The 23,519-nt window shown below is 40.4% G+C and overlaps 1 protein-coding gene across 1 annotated transcript; it reads right to left on the reverse strand.

Moving 5' to 3' along the window:
- Positions 1–15,352: 15,352 nt before the first annotated feature.
- Positions 15,353–19,521, reverse strand: CTLA4 (cytotoxic T-lymphocyte associated protein 4). The gene is made up of 4 exons (XM_052792672.1): positions 19,355–19,521; positions 17,788–18,138; positions 17,218–17,327; positions 15,353–16,276 (listed from the first exon to the last, which is right to left on the reverse strand). Exons 1-4 carry the CDS (start codon positions 19,410–19,412, stop codon positions 16,178–16,180), a joined length of 618 nt encoding a protein of 205 aa, XP_052648632.1. The 5' UTR covers positions 19,413–19,521; the 3' UTR covers positions 15,353–16,177.
- Positions 19,522–23,519: the final 3,998 nt, after the last annotated feature.

The following is a 23,519-nucleotide window of genomic DNA, read 5'->3' on the forward strand; positions in this document are numbered from 1 at the left end:
CCTGCCTGAAAGAATGTAGGAGACAGGATGGGAATTGTCTATAAACCCTTCTGATGTGTTTGCTATTTGTCCCAGACTACTTCTAATCCAGTGAAGCAAAGCTTAAAAGCCTTTGGTGTTTTTCAGGAGCTCACTGTAAGGGAGGGGCATAGGCACCCCTCTCGAAGCCAGCTTAGATGCTGTTACCACACGAAAAAGAATTTGCAGTAAAAATTAGAATGACAACAAGCAAAAAGTAGAAATCGGATATATCTATATTCTCTAGAGAACATAGGTGATTGAAATGACTACTCTAAAACATCACTTTAACCACAGTGATCACATTACAGATCACCATAGGATATTCTGGTGAATTGGCCTTTGTCATGTAAAGACTCCAGATTTCCTCACTGAAGTTCCCAGCCTCCATGCACCTCCATTCTCCTGGGAAACAGGCATAGCTACTTTGTAAGAATAAGTTGCACAACTTCTTAATTGCTGAACCTGGACCTTCAAGATAGACATTCTTCCTCATTTCAAGGGCCCTCCACAGCCATACGTAACTATGTCAAATCAGCTTGATTATCGGGGACTTCACCCTGAGAGCGCAACCAGAAGAAACTGCAGTGCATGCAAGATACAAAAGTTAATAGCACCAAGACACAGCACTCGCAGCAAAAGCAACTACCTCTGCAGCTGCCTAGCTCCGATCTTGATTACCTGTCCTTCTGTGTCTCTAGTGCACACTCTATACAGTTCAGGGTGAACATATTCAAACTAGCTCTTAACTGGATCACAGAGCAAGCCTGAATGCAGGAATTATCTGGTTACATTTCAGCAAGCTCTGCAGTAGCTAATATACCCTTGTTCTCAGAATAAAACCTCAGTGAGCTCTGCTCAGTCTAAGCTGTTCCCAGCTACTATTAAGTTGGCCCAGGCAGGTGTATACACATCATATAGGAGGAATGTGCAGCTCCCTGCTGGCCCATGACTGACTGCTGGCAAACTTTAAAGAACAGGCTTTCCACGCTTGGTCTCTTTGATCTTAGCTCTGTGGTTGCTGGTCACTAAAAGCGAACGTTTGCTCAGGGGGCTTTTGTTGTCCTAGCCAAAGTGCTTCTTCAGTTTTGGGTCTGTAGCCTCATGCAATTCTGACTGAGCCACAGCAAAGCACACTCATATCCAGAGGAGAAGACAAGCAACCTGCTGGAGCCTGCTGCAGTGTGGTGAAGCTGGGGAAATAGAAATGTCCATATTGTTTGTATAGATGCTACAGAATCCTGGATTTTCCATGTCCTTATCTTAGTCAGCTGAGTTACAAAGACATGAACCCAAGAAAAGTCCTCAACCTGCAAATTTTTGTAGGTTGTGAGAGTCTTTCAGGATAGCATTACCATATGCTTTTCCCATTGTTACATTCCTCACTAAGCACCCACTGTTGGATACTTATCTGGGAGGCAAGATACTTGACCTACAATTGTTTTTGTTCTCATCTGGTACAGCCAGGCCTTACATTTACATTCTCATGAATTGTTAGATGACTATCAGAAAAGGCGAAAGTTGGTGTTTCTCTGTTCTCACTGTGTTGATGCTGCTTCTAAACATTAATGTTACATTAGTGTCTGGGGCTAATCATAGCACTGTTCCCAAGCCTGACTTCAGAATTCCTCAGGAATCCCCTTCTGGCTGGGAGCTGCCTTGGTTTGCTGCCAGGCCAGGAATGGAGCTATGTCTCATCAGATAGCCCTGGAAAATGTGGTGCGATAAATCTCAGTTTTCTCTCTGTAGATCTGCTTATAGATCAGCTGCTCATTCCGTTGTTTCAGGTGACCACTGAAAAGTAACACACATATGTGTTCTCTCTCTTTAACTCAAAGTCAACTCTTCTTGCTGCTTGCCCTGTTTGGTTGCTAGAATTCTTTATCCCTTGTCTGTCTGCTGTACTGTATCAGCAGCAGAGGCAAAGTATGGCCATTGGGAAGCTGTTAGGAATGAAGTTGTGTTCAGTACATACCACAAAGATCAGCATCACAGCTCCTGCTTGTTTTTGTTAGCTGAACTATCCTCCCTTTGACAAAAGTGGCCCTTCAGGTGCTACTGTATACCTCCTCAAAGGTGCTGTTGGATGTGATTATATTTCTATTGGTTATCCCAGATCGTTTTTGTCATGGTTTAACCCCAGCCAGCAACTAAGCACCACACAGCCACTCACTCACTCCCCCGCCACCCAGTGGGATGGGGGAGAAAATCAGTAAAAGAAGTAAAACTTGTGGGTTGAGATAAGAACGGTTTAATAGAACAGAAAAGAAGAAACTAATAATGATAATGATAACACTAATAAAATGACAACAGTAATAATAAAAGGATTGGAATGTACAAATGATGCACAGTGCAATTGCTCATGACCCACTGATCGACACCCAGTTAGTCCCCGAGGGGCGATCCCCTCACCCCCACTCCCCCCAGTTTATATACTAGATGTGACGTCCCATGGTATGGAATACCCCATTGGCCACTTTGGGTCAGCTGCCCTGGCTGTGTCCTGTGCCAACTTCTTGTGTCCCTCCAGCTTTCTGGCTGGCTGGGCATGAGAAGCTGAAAAATCCTTGACTTTAGACTAAACACTACTGAGCAACAACTGAAAACATCAGTGTGTTATCAATGTTCTCATACTGCACTCAAGACATAGCACTGTAGCAGCTACTAGGAAGACAATTAACTCTATCCCAGCTGAAACCAGGACAGTTTTGAAGACTTATCTCTGTGCCTGATGTTAGGGAGTGCTTGTTGTGGCCCAGGAATTTTTAAGCACTGTTTGTTTTGTTGGTGTTCACAGTATGATGGGGAGTGTACAAATGTATTACTTCTTACACTAGGGGTCTTGCTGCACATGCAATCAGCAATATAGGATTCTTTAGTTACCAAGTCATTGATTCATGTTATATTGATTTAGGTGTTTAACTCTTCAGGCTGTTGGTTTCTTTCCTTCTGTGCTAGGTAAGAAAAAAGCTGTAACAAAAAAAAAGTAAGCCAGTCACGCCACTTCACTTCTCACTGGGTTGCTGTGGTTACACTACGTTTTCTAGTGACATCAGTGAGGGCTCTGTAATGCTTTCGTGATGGACTGTTTTGGTGCCTTTTTTGCTTGAAGAAAAAAAAAATAGTTGAAGGGGAAAAAATTAATTTGGCCATTTGCATCTTTCCTTCTAGTTACGTTTTCATAACTAGGTGATTACTGTTAGTGGTTTACAGAGGAGCAAGTGGTGATTTTTTTTATTAGCTTTATATAATAGAGCTACAAATGATTCTAGCTGATATGGAAACATAACTATTTTTCCACTACGAAAAGAAACATTTCATTGTTTCCAAGCTTTGAAAACTACCTCAAATATCACCTTTTGTCTGTCTAGGTTTTTCTGCTGTTTTCAAGGCTATTTGAGTTTTTTCAGGTTCTTCCATTTCTTCTGTAATACAGAACAGCCGATCATCCTTGTTTACCTGGACTCAAAGTCCACAGGGTTTCAAAAAGTGACAGGATAAATCCAGGGAAGAGGAATCCCTTAGGGTTGTTAAATACAAAGACACCACCCTTTGAAGTTCCTGAGCTGCTGGTGAAAGAGGGCTGGGACAGTATTTTTGGAAGGTTTCATAGCATACTTTCCTTGATTTTATACTCTTCCCTGACATCTGCTCTTGGTCACTGTTGGAAAGTGGACAGTGGGTGGAGTGCATCATCTGTCTGACCTGCTACAGGCTTAGTTATGTTCTTAGGTTCTCATTGTTGCTGACTATGATAGCAAATTGCAATTTGGTTTGATAAATAACATCAAAGCTGAAGTGCAATATCCTGCATATTGTTTGAAGCTCATAGGATTGTAATGCTATTCGGGTGGGCTTATTGCTTTATAGGAAAAAGGTGCTACTTTGGGGTGATTGTGTAGGTCAACAATTGCAGGTTCTTTGACTGACCTGCTATTTCTATTGCAGGCCAGGCAGTTAACCCATGTAACAGTCTCCTGCAACACAGTTGGTGGTGGGTGCAGTCGGATATGCTCAGTAGTGACAAAGGAAGCAAGCAACCTTGAAAAAAATTGTCACAGAACTCTGTGAGCAGCCTGCAGACTGAATTAAGTGAGTAATGTGTTGTCCCCTAACAGGTTAATTACACATCCAAGTCAAGACAGGGCTATTCCTGAATTCACAGAGGCTGGGACTGTTTAGCCTCCAGAAGGGAATGCTCAGGAGGCATCTTATTAGTGTGTATAAATACCTGATGGGGCTTGTAAAGAGGACAGAGCCAGAGTTTTCTTAGTGATGCCCAGTGACAGGAGAAGCAATATAAGAAATTCCATTTAAAAATAAGAAAACTTTTTTATTGAGGGTAGTCAAACACTGGCACAGCAGCTGACCCTGCTTTGAGCAATGGGGTTGGACTAGACAATCTGCAGAAGTGCCTTTCCACCTCAACCATCCCATGTTTCTCCATGCCTTTGTTCCAGGCAGTCTGAATTGTGGCATTCTCACATTCTCTGTGATGTGTCTGTATAAGTTTTAAATCTAATCCCAACTCACCCTTTCCAACAGAAGCACCAAAGGGGAAGGGCTTTCTGCGTGACCACCTAGGAATTCAGAGGCGGAAATCTGTATAGCTGCTGCAGTGTCTTTTAGCATCATTTCTACCCTTTTTTTCTGTCTGCTATGTCTGGTCTTGAATCATGCCTGCAGACACTGTAATGCAGGTACTATTTTATTAGTATTCATTTATATTGTACTCTTCTTGATTATTGCAAATAATAATATTACCACATATAAAATAAAGAGTTACTGCTACTGTGTTGTCCTACCACAGAACTGAGTGTCTTTTGGTATTCCCACAGCCAGTGAATTAACAGTGACTGTCTTATTTTGTGCCTCTGGAAGGAAGAAAGAGAAACTCATCATGAAGAAAAATGCTAGAGATTCATTTTGCAACAGCAGCTATCTGTGGATTCACTTAGAAATGTGACCATACAGCAGCCTGTAAGGCCAAGAATACTCACAAAGGCATAAACGTACAGATTTAAAAACAAATACAGGGAAAAGGAAGGAGCCTACAGGGGCAAACTAATAAGCTATTTAAGAAGCCTGAATTTAAAAAGTGTAGGAGACAACTTTTTTTTTATTAAAAGGTCTCTGTATAATATGTGCCTAGTGCAGACTGCTCTGGTGATGACGAATACATATGTACAGCCTGTCTTGCTGTTGGAAATCTCTATCCCAGAGTGAGTTAGCTGCAGCAGGGCTCAGAGCCAAGGACGCAGTCTGCTACATAGTTTGCCAGTTTCAGAAAGATGAGCTATGATATCTCACGCTTAAATACCTACAAATAGAACAAATAACATGCATGACTGCAGTATGTGTGTGACTTGGAAAGGGAAAAGAAAAATTAAATACAGTATTACGAGCATAGATAAAACTCCAGCTGGAAATGGATTAAAAAGACTAATTCTTGGTAGGTAGCAGCACCTAAATGGGTGATACGAGTTACATGTGAGTTTTTCAGACCAGAGATCTTTCTTGCATGGGAAAGAATGATGCTTATTGGTTTTGAACATTATACAGTCAGTTTCTTCTGTCATAAAAATCTACTGAGTAAAGGATATTTAAGTGTCTCAAAATTGTTGAAAACAATGTTTCCTAGTTCTGTTGCATGACATAGATTCACAGTACTCATCACTAAATCTGCTGCTGATCTGTGCTGTAACAGAACAGCGTTGTTAATAGCATACCCTCTTTAGCAATCTCAAAGAGCTTTAATACAACAAACAAATAAATCATTACGATGTTTGCTATTGACTTGCAAAGATTCAAGATAAGAATTTCCCAGTCTGCCTCAGTGCAAAATTGCAAGCTTTAACAGATTTTCAGTAAAAATAAGGAAGGCCTGCCAGCCTTGAAAGTTTTCCACTGAAAGTGCAGAGATCGTGAGCACTCTCCTAGGATAGTCAGTGGTCTAGGCATGTTCCTGCCTTTGATGTGGGATCAGGCAGCAGCAATCTGTGTGTCTCACTTCCCAGCTGAGTACCACAGCCTTCAGGCAAGTGGCTCTTCTCGTTCCTGTCTCTGGCACTGAACAGAAAGTCTAACTTTGACCCAAGGAAAGTTTTGTCAAAAATGGTTTCATTGCTGCACACGTGCATGCACATGTGCACACACGCACAGAGTTTTTTAAACAAATGAGCATTCTCTGTATGAACTTTCTGGCCAATTCTAATTATGTGAAGGTGACTAATAGGACCAACTCACCCACCACTGGAAAGTGGCAGCCATGTACTCATGCATACCCAAGTGAACAAATTAGGGCAAGAACTAAAGAGAACTCTGCATGATTTGTAAAATATCTTGATTTGAGATTTTGCTGGGGTATTCTCTTTAAGCACATTACGAAAATGCCATGGTATCTCTAGTGATCACATATCATCAGAGCATCAGTTTCATGTTGAAAGAACTGAAAACAGCATTTCAGCAAAACATGGAAATATTTTCTAGCAACTAGACAGAAACTGGCAACACTTCATTTTTAAGATAATTTGTAGGTTTTATTTCAGAACAGAGGGAAGACAATGTATTTCTGAATAAGTGACAGTTTTGTTCAAGAGTTTTTATTATAATAAAGTGTGGGTTTAGGTAGCATGGGAGGCTTTCAGGCATGCTCAATATAGAGCTATGCATATTCCATATGTATATTTCTATATTACTATATTTCATTGCATATGTTTAATAGATTCAAATCCTAATTCTGCTTTCCCACACTACCTGCTTCACATACAACAAGCTATTTCCAGCTTCTGCTCTTCCAGTTCTGTTGCAGGGACAGCCTTCTGCAACACCTAAACATTTCACTAAAGTTTACCCTATTGTTACTATTATATGATGAGTAAGATTTTGTGATTTATTCATGAGCTTAAAGCCACATGAATGAGCTTTTAGTGTGAGTCGGAGTAGTAAGCTACAAGTGTCAATGCTTTTAATCCATATACTGGCCTCCAGGACAATTAAATTCATAGAGTAAAGAAAGGATTAAGTTAAAAGGAAGTTGGAAAAATCCAGCTGGGTCTAACTGGCAGTATCTAAAGTTCTATTTGTCATAATAATGAATTGAACTTGGAATCACATAATGATAACTACCTATAGCATAAAAAGAATTATAATCAGAAAAAAAAGGTTGACTAGTTATTGAAAAATAATTGTACCTTCATTACCCACTTGAATGTCATAACTAACACAAAATGCTTCTGGTTTTATTGTAAGGTGAGAAAGGAAGATCAACACAATAGTTTCTGCTACATTTGGCCTCATCTGGATTTTGTGATATTGAAGTTTCATTATCTTTTTTCTTTACAGATTTGACACTCACATACATAATTTCTGGTTTTTTGCAAAGACTAGATGTATGAGAATAACTAGTTTTAAATTCACTGTCCAATCTGAAAAGAATCTGAAATTTTAACAAACAAGGAAGTTGAGAAAAAAATAATTTTATGTTTGGCAAACAGGCTTTTCATTATAAATTCAATATAGTTAAAGAAAATTTTAAAGTGAAACACTATTTCAAAGAAGTCAAAGTATTTCATTTTGAAATACCAACATATTTCCTTTTTTTCAGAATATTTCTATACACAAAAATTTGCCAAAATAGATATAGACAAAATGTTTAATGTGAGCAGTTTATCAGTGGAAGAGGATATTCAGTTCAAATACTTCACCCATCTAGAGCAGACCTAGGTTCTGAGTGTGTCCTGTTCTGCATGTTAGAAAGTAATACCAAAAGCATCCATGTTGCCACATCTAAACTGACTTTTTGGGGGAGAATAATTTTAAAAAGCACCACATTTAAAGATGACATTCGTGCTATGTGCAGACAGGCTGACTTCCTCTCAGTTCCTCCAGACTCTTCCTTTTGCAGCCTGACTTTCAATTCAGATGCCTTGTAGGTTGTTACCCTCCTCTGCATGTCATCCACCTACCAAATAAGATGTAGCCTGTGTCCCCTCCTAACTGTTTCACATATTTGTTGGATGAGATATTAGCAATCTGGTCCTATGGAGCATCCAGCATTGAAAAACAAAAGAGGAGAAAAGAAAAGTGTGTCCACACTTAGCATCGTGGCTGCTCTACTTCCAGGAACCATAACGCAAATGCTTAAGGTGTATTTCCAACTGGGACATCTGAAACCTGAGAGTGAAGTGACTTTGTCCACTCCCATGAAAGAACCACAACTTCCTTGTGGTCAGTGGTAGTAGAGCAATCACTGTATTTAATAAAAGCATATGGAAGCCTGGTCTTTCTTAATCATAAAATACAAAGTAAAACCATAAGAAACAATAATGGAAGTTAATCTGCAAATTACAGTATAAATGATGACGTTAATGTGAAGAATTTTTACACCAGATATGCGCCTGTGGCTTACATATGGGAGGGGGAGTAACATGAGTTTGGAACTTATTGGTAAAATTATTATAATGACATGATATTATTGCAGAGAGACGAAGAGAGAAAAGAGCTTAAAAGATGTTCCATCTTAATGAGAGAGTACTATAAAAAGAATACTAGACAAATAGTCATAAAATAAAATATGATATAATGAATTAGTTTGGCATTATAAGAGAAAGGAAAATATTATTAATTTGTGAAGCAGACAGTCATCTTTGCTACAGAATTAAAAGTGAGAGAGCTCTTATAAATGCTACCCACACGATGTAACACCTCACCAAAGCTCAACTATGAAACCAACTTATTCTGCTGATTACTGCTGTTCTAGCCATCTTTCCTGCGTGTAAAACATTAAGTCAGCCAGTTATGAAGCTATCAAATGTTTCCAGAGTGTCACTTACCAGAAGGATTTGATAACTTACAGAGAAATGAACTGTTTTGCTTTCTGATCTTGATTAAGTACTGCTAACATACCACGTTTTGTGACGGTTTCAAATGCGGATTATTTTTGGTTCTTGTTTCGCCCCCAAGTTCTTCTACAATTTTTGACAAGCTCATTGCATCTAAATTTTTAATCTGTATGATGCAAATCAATTAGAGCAGGTTTTGTGTTTCCATAGCACAGGAGAAGAGAAGGCCTATTTTTAATCACGTATTTGTTGTATTTATTTGGGTTAAAATGAAATAAAAAGATGACAACAACAGGAACTAGAGACTGTGTCTAGCAGGTAAGAAGGCTGACTCCAAAACATACAAGAAGAAAAGAAGTCTTATCAGAGTTTCTACAAAACTTCAAACACCTCAGCTTTCCCCACACACCAGCACATGAAGAGAGGTCTCTGCAGTGAGGCTGAAGGCCAACAGAGACCAGCTTTCAATGAGAATTTTCACAGGGAGGAAGGAGGTTGAGATATTTGTTATAGTTTATGATGATGCAAGTGCCCAGAACTAAGTACTGTGGAAGTTAGTACATACCAATTCCCTCACACTCTGAAACATCTCTCAGAATGGATTTTTTTAGTCAAGGTCATAGCTGTCAGGTTGCCTGATGTATGGTTTCTCAGGATTGTGACATGATTTTCCTGGACTCTGGCAGGACAACGCTGGGCACCTGCAGCTGCACAGTTACTGCACAGTGTCAATGGTACAAAAGATGACTCTAATGGCTGCCCTATGTGTAAAGAGTTTGTAATGAAAACAAAGAGCCATCAATACATTATTTTTCATTTTGAATAGTCAATATTTCATTAATTACTGAACTGAACTAATTACTTATTATAGCTAATAAGATTTGCTTTCTTATTATCAATTCTACTGGTGAATAAAGAAGTACTACATAGCATGTTTGCAAGAAAATTGCATGCCTGTAAATATTGTGCTGTAACAGAATTCATCCAGATGCTTTAATCCTAATTTTCACTGCATATTTTTATTTTTGATTTGTAATATACTTATATTGAAAAATGCCTCTGTTTTACCTCTTCTGCTGCAGGAAGCTTGCCTGTTGCTGCTCCTGTGAACAAAAGTAACTTGAAAAGTTTGGGACCTCATTTGTATCATGTGGATATTGGAACAGAAGTGTTGTTGTGTAGAAACATCCCACATCAGAGCAGCAAATGAAGCAGATCAAACTGAACATTTTGAAGTACTACTTTGTCAGAACAGCAGCCAGAAGAGAATGAAGAAGAAAAATGGTCAGTGAAGAAACTGAGAACTTTTTGTTCAACTGTAACTTCATAACCACTAAAAAATGTTCATTAAGATATAAAAACATGACTGTTGTTAAGACAGCTGACTATGGAAATGGAAAGAAATCTCCATTTTAAAAGTTAAAAAAGGAAAGAATAGTGAAATTTTGAGTAGTTAGTAATCTCCTACTTCATGGAAGAATTTGCCCTGTCATGTCAGCTGGAACTGTTAATGATTCCCAATGAAGTTTTGTCCCTTACCTGAACTCTTCTTTGTTCTGTCCCTCTAGTAAACAACAAAAAATTTTAAACTGACTTCAGGGGCAATTTTTACAACCCCACTTCCCATAGTTACTAAGATCTTTTATCAGTAATTGTTATTTGCTCAAACATACCAGTTCCTCACCATTCCTCTTTGATATATGATATAAAGGTACCCTTAAATAAGACTGGTCTTTTATCAGTCACAAAAAACATTCACACAAAATGGTAACAAAGTCATGTAAGTGCTGAATGTCTGTGTGTAGAAGTATAGGAATAATTATGCCCAAGTAATGCTCAGGAATCCACAGGATCAGCAGAGTATGGTGCTGTTTATTGGTAATTCTTTCCTCATTCTCTGCAGCTCAAAAATTTTCTGAATTTCACCTCTTCTCCACACATCCCTCCCAGCCATAAGCCTGCATTCAAAATTTACATTACCCTCCCAGGGACTGTAGAGGCCCCACAGCCTAGCTGTGATAGAAGCTAGCTCAAAGTACCATTTATGTGTTCAAACAGGCATGCAGTTTACAAATGACAAGAATAAGTTGGTTTTAGTAATGCATAAAACCATCTGCTATACACCAGCCTTCTTTGGTTTGGATTTCATGATTAACTCTTGGCTACATCATCTGATTTCTATTTATGCCTCTCCTAGAGGCAGAGCTCTTTAGTCATGGTTTTGACTGTTCCCATTGCAGGGAAAACTGATGCATTTTCTGGTTTATTTTTCAGGGCTCTCTCCCCAGCAATAGCTTTTGTATAGTGAAAGGAAGAAGGCAGTCTTATCTTACCTTCCAAAGTACTTTGCTTCCAAATCTCACCTCAGCCCCTCACACATATACTCACTCTTTGGAGCTGCAAAGCTTGAAGTCAGTACTCAGACAGGAATTGTATCAAACCAGTTAGGAGTTACCTGGCCAATGCAAATGTTGGTTATTGAAAAACAAGAAATTAGGCCCAGGGGAATCCTCAGCAAAGGTCAGGAGGTTAGGGAGGATAGGAATAGGTCAACAAAAGTCTGCTCTTGCATAGCCTATGGGTCCTTGATTTTTTTTTTTAGTTTGGTAAAGATCTGTGGAAAACAGGATGAATGGATTTTCCCTACAGACCTCAAGGCCTGACTGAGTAGTGAGTTCGGATTCACATATTTCTCCAAAGAGTGGGGAATCTGAATGCTTCGCAGGAAAATCTCTAATGCTAAAATGATAGATTTACTCATTAGCCTACTCATAGAGTAGCCAGGTGGGAGACTTTTCTCACATGTTTTTCTGTATCAGCTAGGACTCTGATAGTTGAAAATGGCAAGAAGAAAAATAGTTCAGATAAAAAAGTGGATGAAAATGAAAGTAGAATATTGGGGGATGGGGGGTGGTATATGCATATACCATTGTCTTTGATGCAGACAAGTATACCTGTGAATGCCCACTCAGATGCAGCCAGAAACTCACTATCTCTGTTTCACAAACAGGCTGACATATCTCCGAGGTGGGTGAAGGGGACATCAAAAGAGACTCCTCCTGAACCTCAACAAGCAGTGTGGTCTCATTATTTGGCTGTCCAGGTAAGACACTCAGTTATGTTTTTAAGCTCCTTGTTCTAATGAGCAGAGTTCTGAGACCAAATCCTTTCACCTTTGCTTTTCACATTATTCCCAGAAAGAGTTAGGGCTTCCTCTTTATTGCATTTTCTGGGATGTACACTGACCTAGAGTTTGCATCTTTCATATTGGTACTGCTGTGATCTGACAGAAAACTATTAATCTGGCTTGCGTATGTCAAATTTTTTTGAGCGTTGATTGTGGCAAGATACTCTCCAAGTATCAGGGAAAAGCAAAGAGCTCAAGGTCCTGGAGGGCAGCACAGGGCATCAGGGGAATGGAAATTCCCTGAGGTCTGGGCTCTGTACTCTTCAGAGCTAGCTTCTATATGGACCATATGGAGATAGGTATAAATATCACCTGTACAGGCACTTAGGCTCCACTCATCTCTGTAGTGCCAGATATAAATTATGAGAGTATCATTGTCAATAAAATCTGAACTGAAATCCCACTTTGGTCTTCACTGCTACATCTGCTGATTTGAGTGCACCTATTACCCTGCCAGAAAATTCAAAAGGGCATCCTGGCTTAGAATAAAAATGATAATGGATACTTATATAACATTTAGCTCAGGGAAGGCTGCTACAGTGGTAAGGAAAGCCAGAGAAAATTAAGCACTGCAGAAATAAGAGAAGGTTGGGAAAAGCAGCTACTGAGGATAAAGAGAGGTTCAGAACAGCCAGAGAATTTGGGCAAAGTAATTTCCAATAGGATAATTAATAAACATCATACCAGGAATTATTTAAGTGCAGGAGCAAACACAAAATATTGCTATTGCCATATGTGAGATGATCGTTTCTGCTCTGCTCTCCCATAACCTTCACTATTCAGATAATTTAGCAACCTGTAGCTTATTTAGGGGAGAATTCTTCACTGGTCATTACAGGCTGAATGTCTCAAGAAAATGCTGGTGTACTAAGAGGGATTAGTCCAGGTGGATGCAGAAAGCCTAACCATGGTCAGCTGCCAGAAGTGAAGGTGAATTGGAATGTACACAGGTTCTACCATGACACAGATTCACAGCCAGCTGTGGCCAGAGGTCATGAGGTCATTGATACAGGTCCAAAGCACCTCTTCACCCAGGAGGGATAAACTTAGAAAATAATTTACTTGAGCTGCTTTTACATTGCTTAAGAAAACTAAGTTCTTGGTCCCAGTGTACAGGAAATGCCAAGGAAAAGAAAAAGAAGAAACAGTTGATTCCTGATTAGGAGTCAGACACATGATTCAGGGGACATCTGAGCTACTACTTGCTATGGTGGAAAAAAATTGTCCTGGATAATTATTCTTGCTTTGCCAGGGTATATTTATTGGAAGACTTACAGCTTGTACAAGTGGATGTGTGGGTCAAATCTATTTTTACCAATCATGGAACACATTTCTCTGAGCGGGCTGCACTTGAATAGGCAGAAATTTAGTCATTTTACAGTCACATCAGATATGTGATCTTTGACCATTTTTTATCCCCAAAATACCAGGTTAGCGGAAAATTAGGGGAAAAATCCCAGACTGATGTCAGAATACTAAAACACCTTCAGAAAAAGGATATGTCATCAGATGCTACTTTTACTTAATGCAGTACAATTGTAGGTCAACACTGAGAGAGCAGTTGGCACCTGCAAACACTGGCAAATTGAGAATGTGAATGTTTACTTGTACAGTTGGAGGTGGTGCCAAATGAAGGGGCAAGAGGGAAAAAGTGAACAAACAGAGCAATGAGATTCAGTATTCTGGGAGCTGCTGCTGCTGTAGGAACATGGTATAGAGGGCTGTGGGGTTTGGGTTGACAGTTATGGAGCCAAGAAGATGGATTCACAGCTGTGAAACAAAGACACATGCTGCCAAGTTTTGGGGTTGCAGGGTGGAATTTTGATAGCAAAGAGTCAAAGTAGTAGCTAGTAGCTGAGAATGCCAAAATTGTTTTAAGCTCCAGCAGCTTTGTGTGTCGGCTAGCATTTAGTGAGTGAGAGTGTCAAAGAGGTGCAAAGAAAACAGGATTTGAAACTAGGACTAGCTTTTTGTATAAACATGTACAGGAGATGCTGTCAAAGTCGTTACAGCTACCTTCTGCAAGTAAGTAACTTTGCTGGAAGTGAAAAGGTGATTGGTAACATCTCTGAACCACATCACAGCAGCTCTAACTAGACAAATAGAAGACTTGACAGATGTGACGGTCTGACAAATTATAGTCAATGTCTCAAACATTCGTTAAAGAACTTTGGTGGAGAAAACGGCCTCTGTAAAAATGCTGGAGTTTTGTGAACAGAACAATGTGGCCGGAGGAGAGGGCCCCCCGGAGGGTGGGACCGCGCTTCTCCAAAGCTGCAATTCCTTATCCTAAGTGACCAGGAGAAGGAGCACAGCAAATGCGCCTGGAGGAGGAGGCCCCACAGAGGATGGGACTGTGCTTCTATCTTAAGCGGTCATGCCAGCAGAAAAAGAGAGGCAACTCTGCAATGAACCCCCCACAAAGCTCTCTGACCGATTCCAGAGAACCCCGGGAATGGGACTGCACATGTCAAGACCATCGATTAACACACTATAAAAGAAGGGAGAACGAGTTCTCAGTGCGCACCCTCCGGAACTGGATCTCTACACTGGCTGGACCAATGCTGGACCCAGGACTGGTGAAACCCTTTTCTTCTCTCTTTCTTTCTTTCTTTCTTTCTTTCTTTCTTTCTCTCTCTCTCTCTCTCTCTCCCTCTTTTCCTTCTCTCTTTTCCACAGTCCCTACACCTCATTCTTTTAAACATAAACCGTTGACCAAGTCTGAGACTAGGAGTGGATATAGCCACCCCTGAGCTCCTCTTTGAGAAGGAGTCCAGAAAGCAAGGGGGTCTGCTCTGAACCTCGTGACTCAATGGGAGGGCTCTCCTTCTGACACAGTTTCATGTTCCTTTTTCCATTTCATTTTTCTATACTTCCCTCCTCTTCTCAAACAGCGGCTTAATGACATGTTGCAAGGTTCATATTAATAAGTTCATGTGTACTTGGACAAAGTTAGCTAGGTTGAATAAATGTTGATTTTTGTTTGAACTCCCCTGGTGTCATTTCACCTTAATTCTGACAAAGGAAATCCACGAACCTGAGTCGCTCCAACTTTGGGACACGACAACAGATTTTACTGGTGGCCCCCTGAGAAGGAGAGCTGAGAAAGTAACTGTTGGCATGAGCACACAGGCTCCCTCAGAAGGGCAAAATACAGGGTCAGAGGGGAAAGGTTCATCTTGTCATCGCTGCTTTCTAACATGTAGCCACTTCCTGTTTCTTCTGAGAATGGTGAATAAGAAATGAACTTGAATTTCGGCAAAGCTTCAAGGTTTTTATTGAATGGTACATAACTAATAAACAAGATTATACACTGTCTGTATTTTCATGGAAAATAGACTCAGTTAAACACAGCAACATACTTCTGCCTTTTGGATAGATGCTAATTTAGCATTTGTAAAACGCAAGGCCCCAGCAGAGCTGGAACATCCTCCCAGCAAAAGCCTAAGAGGGCTCCTGCTGGGCAGCCTTTCTCTCCAACCGAGCTGTCAGCACTGGCTCAGATACCATCAATGTTAACTCCAGCGCAGCACTGCTGGGACACAATGCTAGTGCAAGGAGCTGAGATCAGGCTTTTAGAGCAGCAGTGTCATCAGTGCCAGCCTATGGTGATGCCTCTGTGGAAGCGCAGAGCACTAATGCCAGAAATGGGACCAATAAATAGCAATGCAGGGAAACAAGTCAACATTCCTTTGTACGTTAGTGTGCTCTTCTGCCTCTGCCTCCCAGACCTATAGTATTAGCCTTGCAATGACACACAAGCCTCTGTCGTAATAGTGTTTGGATTTCAGTTGATCAGTAGACATGGTGAAATTTGACAGTAAGATGCTCAGCTGCAACAGCAATAGCTCTTAATGCTATACATCTATATGTATATATAGAGAGACTACATATTGGTACAATACAACTCAAAGAATCAATGGCCTAATGTAGCCATTTTTATGTGACAGGGTTAACCTTGAAATATTAATGCATAAACTATTTATTCTCCTCCAAACCATAGAAGTTACAAAGAATATTCTCTCTTCTTCCCGTACACCTTCATAATAAGACAATTAATTTTATTTCTTTAACTTAAGTGAATTAGCAGACTCTCCATCCCAGTTAGGAAACGGTTTCTCTCCTTGTTTCAGTTAACAGTGATGTGGAATGGAATCACTTTTTTCTCTAGCTTTTCAGAAGGCATTTTCACATAGACCCCAGTAGTGAGACATCGTCTTCTCTTTATCTATAAAATACGGGAAGACAATAAAATAAACAACTGATCACAGCATAATCATTGACCAGCACTTTTTAGTGAAAACTGATGGATGTTCTGCCTTTTTTACTGAGTTGAAGGTATTCTAGACACCTTTCCCTGTCACCCCTCTTTGTAGAAGATCCGTTGAGATCATTTGAGGGAGAATCAGGAGCTACAGGAGCCATTTAGCGAAAAACAGAGTCCTGCCATTCATTTAGCCCTTTGAAGGTTCTCCTGCTCAGAGTTCAGTGGTGGTTCAAAACTAGGAGTGTTCACACCAGACAGTTTCATTTAGCTTCTAGGGACAAGGGTGGATTGAAAAATATGGGGCAGGGATACTGTTTGGTTTTAAGCTTTGGCATCAGGTTTATTTCTAACGGACTGAGTACTCCAGACCCCCGTGGAAAGAGGCAGCCCAGGCTTACATTTCGCATGTCTTTGTGCAGACATTTCTAGCTGCGAAGTTAAAAATGCTGTAAGTTACAATTCCCCCCCATCAAAAGGGGAGGCCTCTTTAAATTTGCTTTGCACTGAGGTGAATGGTGAGAAAAGAAAAACTCAAATCCTGGGATTTTCTATGAATCAGTTGTGAAATCAGAGTACATGTGAAGACTGTTGCCTTTGATCCCAGAATCATCCAGGACTCCAACCTGTTCTAAGCATCCACATCTAAGCCAAGGGTCAGTCCAGCTGATGTAAACTGACTGCTTTCTGGTACTCTGGCAACACACATGAGCCGTAAACAAATCTAAATGGCAGCTCTAGCAAGTTCTCTTGTTTTGCGTTATAGTAACAGCATTGCACCAGTAAAAAGGAGCATCCCAGTGTGTTTGTTCCCAGTGTTCTTCCCTGTTCTCATTTCTTTCTTCTTGTCCTCATCACACAAAGGGGCGTTATTAGCAGGGTGGGGCTGAGTTGATGGGACTTACCGCTTTGCGCACGAGAATGGCTGAGATGATGATACTGTAAAGAAAAAATCCTGAGGCAGTAGCTCCTAATACCCAGAGATATATGGCAGTGTCTGGACAAGGTTCTGGATCTAAAACATGATATCACACAAGTCATGTCACACATGAGCCTCATAAGGAAGCCCCTAGAGTCAATGTCAGCCTCCACACTGCTTTTCTCTAGCATGTGCTATCCCAGGTTACTACCAAAACTGAGCTCTGAGTCCCTGCCCACTCAACCTCCAGTGAAAATCGGCTTTATCTGTAGAAGAACATAAATTTTACTCTCTGCTGTTTCTGCACTTACATATCTAACTGCCTAGACATACATGTACACTATATGGTATTTCTTATGCTGTCAAACATCCATACATTGCCTGCTGTAGGTGTGTGCAGGGAGACCTGAAAGGAATTAGAGCTAATCATGATTCTCAGAGCTTGAATCAATGTTAAGCCTTACTTCTTACAAACAGAACTTTGAAGACCTTTGAGACAGAACAGCAACTCCCTTAACCTGGGAATATCACAGTACTGTAAAGCTGCTTGGCTTACCAATGACATAGAGATGAGTCCCATTTCCCTTGTTCATAAAATAGGGTGGAGGGTACATCCGCTCCATCTTGCAGACGTAAAGACCAGTATCATTAGCTTGCAGGCCAGTGAGGGTGAGGGTCACATTGTTGCGGCTAGGGCTAACATGGCACTGAATAACCTCTTCCACACTGAACATTTTAAACTCCATTGTGTAGGTTGAAGCACAAATTTCAGTGAACCGGTCACCTGTCTGTTTAAGCAGAGTCACTCGAATTTCCTTTGCATTCCCAATGTGCTTGTATTTACACACCAAGCTGGCGACTCCTTGCCTGTTGGCCAGCACCATTGCTGGCTGAGTCACTTCCATTACTGTAAGGAAGTAAAGAGCATGACTGTAAGTGAACTGTCAAGAAATGATCTGCAGTCATTTACCTGAAACCTGCACAACAGGGAGTCCTACCACCTCCTATTATCCATGGGTAATTCCTAGAAATGCTGGTAAACCCTTCCAAAAAAAGGGCTCCAGGACCACAATTCACATAGGCACTGCATTAATATACTTTAAAAAGCTCGAGAAGTGCTTTGATTACTATGAATGATATTATAAATCTCAGCAATTACTTGTTGCTTAAATAGTAAGTAATTTAGCCCACTTACTGGAGCAATGACCTGCATGCTTCAGTTTCCCTCAACACAAACTTTTTAATATACATAAGAAAGAAAAAAAATAGACTTCAGATGGTAAAGCTGAAATTTGAAATTTAAAATTAGGCATTTAAACCACAATTTCTGCCTGGTAGAAATAAGCATATTCACATTTAGAAACAAACAGGTTGACATCCTGTGTGGAACATGGAACAGAACCATTAGGGTAACAATAAAACTGAATGGAAAACCTGTTTGTATATTTTTGTTTCTGATCTTTTTCCTCCTGATTTTTAACCAGCTATTCCCAAGCCACAGTACAGCAACAGTATATACCCCAAGCCACAGTATAGCAACACACAGCAAAGCCTGATAAATATACTGCAAAAAATCATTACAAATCTTAAAGGGAAACTAGTGTACCATGTACAACCCCACTGGCTTCTTTTTACAACTTCTATACTCTATCCTGCTACACAATGGGAAGGCACTGACTTTCGCTTTAATAAGCTGTGAAGACTCAGTATTGTTTGTTCAATTTCATTTTATATCAGTCTATTTTGGGGCAGGGTTATCTTCTTCAGTTCTGCAGTGCAATAATGTGGGACGAAAAGTAGAATTTCTCCATCCATTCCAATCTCTATATCCATATTATCAGCTGCCAACAACTTCACTCACAGGGCCTGGTTTGTCAAAATCTTTCTTCATTCTTGAGGTACTCTGAACGCTGCCCAGCCTCTCTACAGATGCCACTGCTCTAAAGTCTGCGTCTAGTTTTCCAGATACCTTGTGGTGCCCCAAGACCTTGTTCCCAGGCTGTCCTATGGAGGGGTTCCATGTCAGCTCCCTCTCCCTGTTGTACCTAGACCATCTCCTGCAAAGATGTGAAACCAAGAAAATGTAGACACCCCCAGCTACCTTGCCTCCTTCATCTACCTACCTTCAGCAATGGCAGTGGCTGTGCAGAGAAAGCCCATGGTGACCAATACTGAGAGCATTCCTGCGCTGGGACGGATGCTGAAGGGGCTGAAGGTGGCTGATGCCTTCAGACTTTAAGACAAACTGGAACTCTCAGGACTGGAAAAAAGGCGACACCTTTCAGGATACTGAATCTTCGAAATGTTTGAACCCACACAGAGTCAGTGTGTATATATATAGCTTTGATCCCAGATGCTGTACCTGAAAGTAATATGAAGCTTTGTTTTGGTTTTACGAGAAAGGAAGTAGTGGGTTTGATTAGTACGTGCACAGTTAACCTCAAACAGCATGAACAAAAACAACTATTCAGCAGATGGAAAATATATATTCAATCTGAAACTGCCATCCATTCTGCTTTAAGAATTGGGGGAGGAAAGGTAATCATCCAATAGAGCAGTTCAGGCCCTTTGGTGCTGCCAGCTTGCACAATCATAGCACTTAATATTTTAGCAATCATCAGGTATTTCCTACTAGGACAACACACAGAGAACTATACTTCTGCCTAATGTGGCACAGTGAATCAGTGCGAGCTAGCTTTTTTATGGAGGACTTCCCTCCACCCCCAATTTCTTTGATTGCTTTAGTGTTAGTGCTTTTGATGTTTCAAAATTGCTGCCCCCTTCAAAATACTGATTATACTTGCAATGACTTCATCTTTTCATATCAGCAACGTGACTTGAATCATAGCCAGCTTCTCTAGGCTTTCCTGTTTCCAAGAAAAAATTATCTAGGTTTATAGCTAATGACTTCCACATCTATACAGAACTTTCCCTACCTACAGACTTTACTGTCTAAGTACCTTGACATCAACAGATGAAAAACACTGCAGGAACTTTGATTATTGCTATCTCTGCTTAGACCACCTGCGTCATCTCAAATCTCAGTGAAATAGTTTTCACCCATTGGCCTTTTAAAAGTCATGTAAGATCTGAAAATCATTTTGCTTTTTTATGTGATAGACTGTCATACCCATGAATAGTTGCCTAAAGAATTTCATAAAAATGAAGTTACACGTCAGTTACACTAAAGGTTATCATTCTTTTTTTTCCCACACTTTGAGAAGTTCTTTTAGAAGGTGCTTCATCATTTATATGCGTAGATCTAGTGGATTGCAAAGACCTACTTTTGGACTGTGACCTAGAAAAACTAACAGCATTACTTCTTGAACAGTAGCCTGCCCAATCCAAAGATACAGGATAAATATTTGATCTTGAAATCACATAAATACCTAATGATATAAAAAAAATTATGGCTTCCATACTTAGGTGATGCAACAATCATTTGTAATGACAGATTCATAATCAGTTTGATCTTAACCAGCATTCAAAACAGAACTGATGATAAATAAAAATATAGCTATGGGAAAATGAAAAACTGCATCCTAATAATGAGTCAGGCCCATATTGTATTACTGGTTAGACAAGGTTAAATCAATTTTAATATTAAATTTAATATTGAACAATGCTATTGCAACATTGTGTACCAGAGTATCAGTGAGATTTATGGCATCAAATTACCAGGTTATGCCTGACATTTTCATATTCAGAGTAGTAACCACATTACCTGTCCTATGTATCTTTTGGGCTTCGGTTTTGTATGCAGTTAAACAAATGATGCATTTGAGCCTCATCAACCATAATGTCATCTCCTGATAATTGATTGAGACTGCAAATTGATGGTGCAATTAACCACTAAACACTTGCAAAGGATTGCCATGTAAAACTCAGTGCTCACAGCCCCACATGCTCACAGTATCTTATACAGCTAGAGTGAGAGGTAGCACTTTGGTGCTCCTCTGGCAATTGAGACTGCTCTGGCAAACTTTGTATTTCCCGTGGTACTCATGTTGTTTCCTGGCTGTTTTGTTCTTGGGGTGCCTTTTCAAATCAACCGCTTTTTACCCTTGTTCCTCCTTAAAAGCCTCATGTTATGATGACTGCTCTTCTAAGTAAGGCACAATATGTCTCCCGGTGGAGTCTCTTGAAGTCATCTCTGTCTTCACAGCCAGGGCAACCTACGGTGAGCCCAGAGTATCCTCCTTCCAATGGATAGAGATCACCTTGCTATGGTGCCCGCTATTCTTGCTAATCAGACTTTGGATCTTGAGTCAACATATGCAGATAGCAGATGGATGATGCAGTAAAATAGAGATCTTGTTCCAAATAAGATCTGTCCTTCACTGCTTCCATCCTTCCCGGCTCAGTTATGACATGGAACAAGGTATTGGTAACTGAATTAATTCCCCCCTAAAATAAGATCCACAAGAATCACTGGGGGTGCCTTTTCTCTCTGCTGTGCCCCTCTTCTAACTACACTTCAGCTGATGAAGAGTCTCTGGACTTCTGTTTGGTCCACCTTACCTGTATATCACAGCCATGCTTTTTGGGCTACAGCCATAGGACCTATCTTACCTAGTTACTCTGCCTTCTTGTCTGTGTAATCTGGTGTCTTCCTGCCCTGACTTCCTCATCTTGAGAACTTTTTTTCTTCCACCCTTTCCCCATAATTGGAACCTGACACATGGCCTAGGGCCAGAGCAGGGGTATGGGTAGAAGAAGAACCCTCCCTTTAACTTTGAGATTCAGAAGGTCTTTCAGGAAGGATATTCCTCAGGCTGTCTCCAACAGCCTGTGCTTTGCACTTGCCGTGTCCAAAAGCTCAGTGTAAGATATATCTTTCCTTTAATGCACATACTTATATTTTAGTACTCTTTGTTCTTAGGGGTGATACTAAACCCCAGGTCACAGGAAACCTTTATACTCTACCTATGCTACCATATCAAAGTGTCAGAGCAGGGGAGGGGACTGAGGGCCTTGCAGAGCTAAGCTGCAGAGCCTTAAACTGAGGAGTGAGCTTAGGAGTGGTTCAGGTCTCATGGCCTCTTTGAACTTAGCTCAGAGAGGGACATGCAGTTTATGCTGAACGCTGGACTACACTACTGTGTTTAGTCAGATTGCAAGTAAGTTAAATAACTAGGTTTCTCATGTAAGTTTCTTTCCCATTTTGGGTTAGTTGCTCACATTTTAGCGATTTTAATTGCTTTTCTTCATTGAACGCTTGTTAGGGCAAACCTTCCTGCTGACACACTGTCAGAATTCCTATGGCAAAATGTTATATTCACAAAATTATTTTCACACTTTAAAGCCTGTCTCATGCTGCCCATGTTTTTTTCTTCTGTAACAGGAACTTGCTTAGTGAATTACTTGAGATGTAACGGAGAGAAGAGAAGCTTATCATTTGCATAAGTATCTGGTTTCAGGATATTTTGTTAAACTCAGAATGTGAGATCATGTCTTATTATGTTAAACAGTTCACGTTTTTACCATGTTAGTTTGCCACAAACCTATTGGGGTTTTGAAATGCACTGTCATTTGAAAAAAAAATCCAGACCTCTAAGTGGTATGGCTGAAGAAAAAATCTTTTCTACAAAACAATAGGTAAAGAGAAAAGGAAATAACACAGTGACTGGAAAAATATTGTTTCATTACCATTAAAGGACTAAAACCTGATTAGTGTAAGTAAAGACCTAGATATGACCAAGTTTGGTGGATCAGTCTTGGGTCCTGAAGGAACCACAATTCACATCACAAACCCACTGATTCTTAAGTCTCTCAGAAATGTGGCCTTTCTGTCAGCTTCTAACCTGGATTTGCAGATGCTGCTGTCTAGTCCTAAACCTGTGCCCTCAGGCCAGCCTCAGCAGAGTGGAGGACAGCACTAGCTGAGGAATTCTCCTTCCACTACTTCTCAGGGCACATGGGGTTCATCTTCTTGTGCACTTCTGCTGACCAGCAGATTTTCCCTAAGGATTTGAGGTGTGGGTGGATGTATGAATGTCCTTTTTCTTTGTGCTACAATTGTTGGTATTTATTTTTTAGAGTCTAGGCTTTGTTTCCCCTACTGTAATGTTAATTATATCCAACAGGCTTTCCTGAAATTCAGAGCATCTGTAGTCATCTAACACAGAGGGAAAATTGTCTCCCAACTTTTCATGCTAACAGTTCTCAGTTAGCCTTGAAGGTCTGCATTGTACCCCTTACCTGGCTGGGTTTGCTACGTGTTATTTGTAATAGTCCATACATGCCCCAGTAGCAACCAAGACCCCTGCCTGTGTGAATGTATTGCCC

Source organism: Harpia harpyja, chromosome 7 (assembly GCF_026419915.1).
Source record: "Harpia harpyja isolate bHarHar1 chromosome 7, bHarHar1 primary haplotype, whole genome shotgun sequence".
Classification (NCBI taxonomy): Eukaryota; Metazoa; Chordata; class Aves; order Accipitriformes; family Accipitridae; genus Harpia; species Harpia harpyja.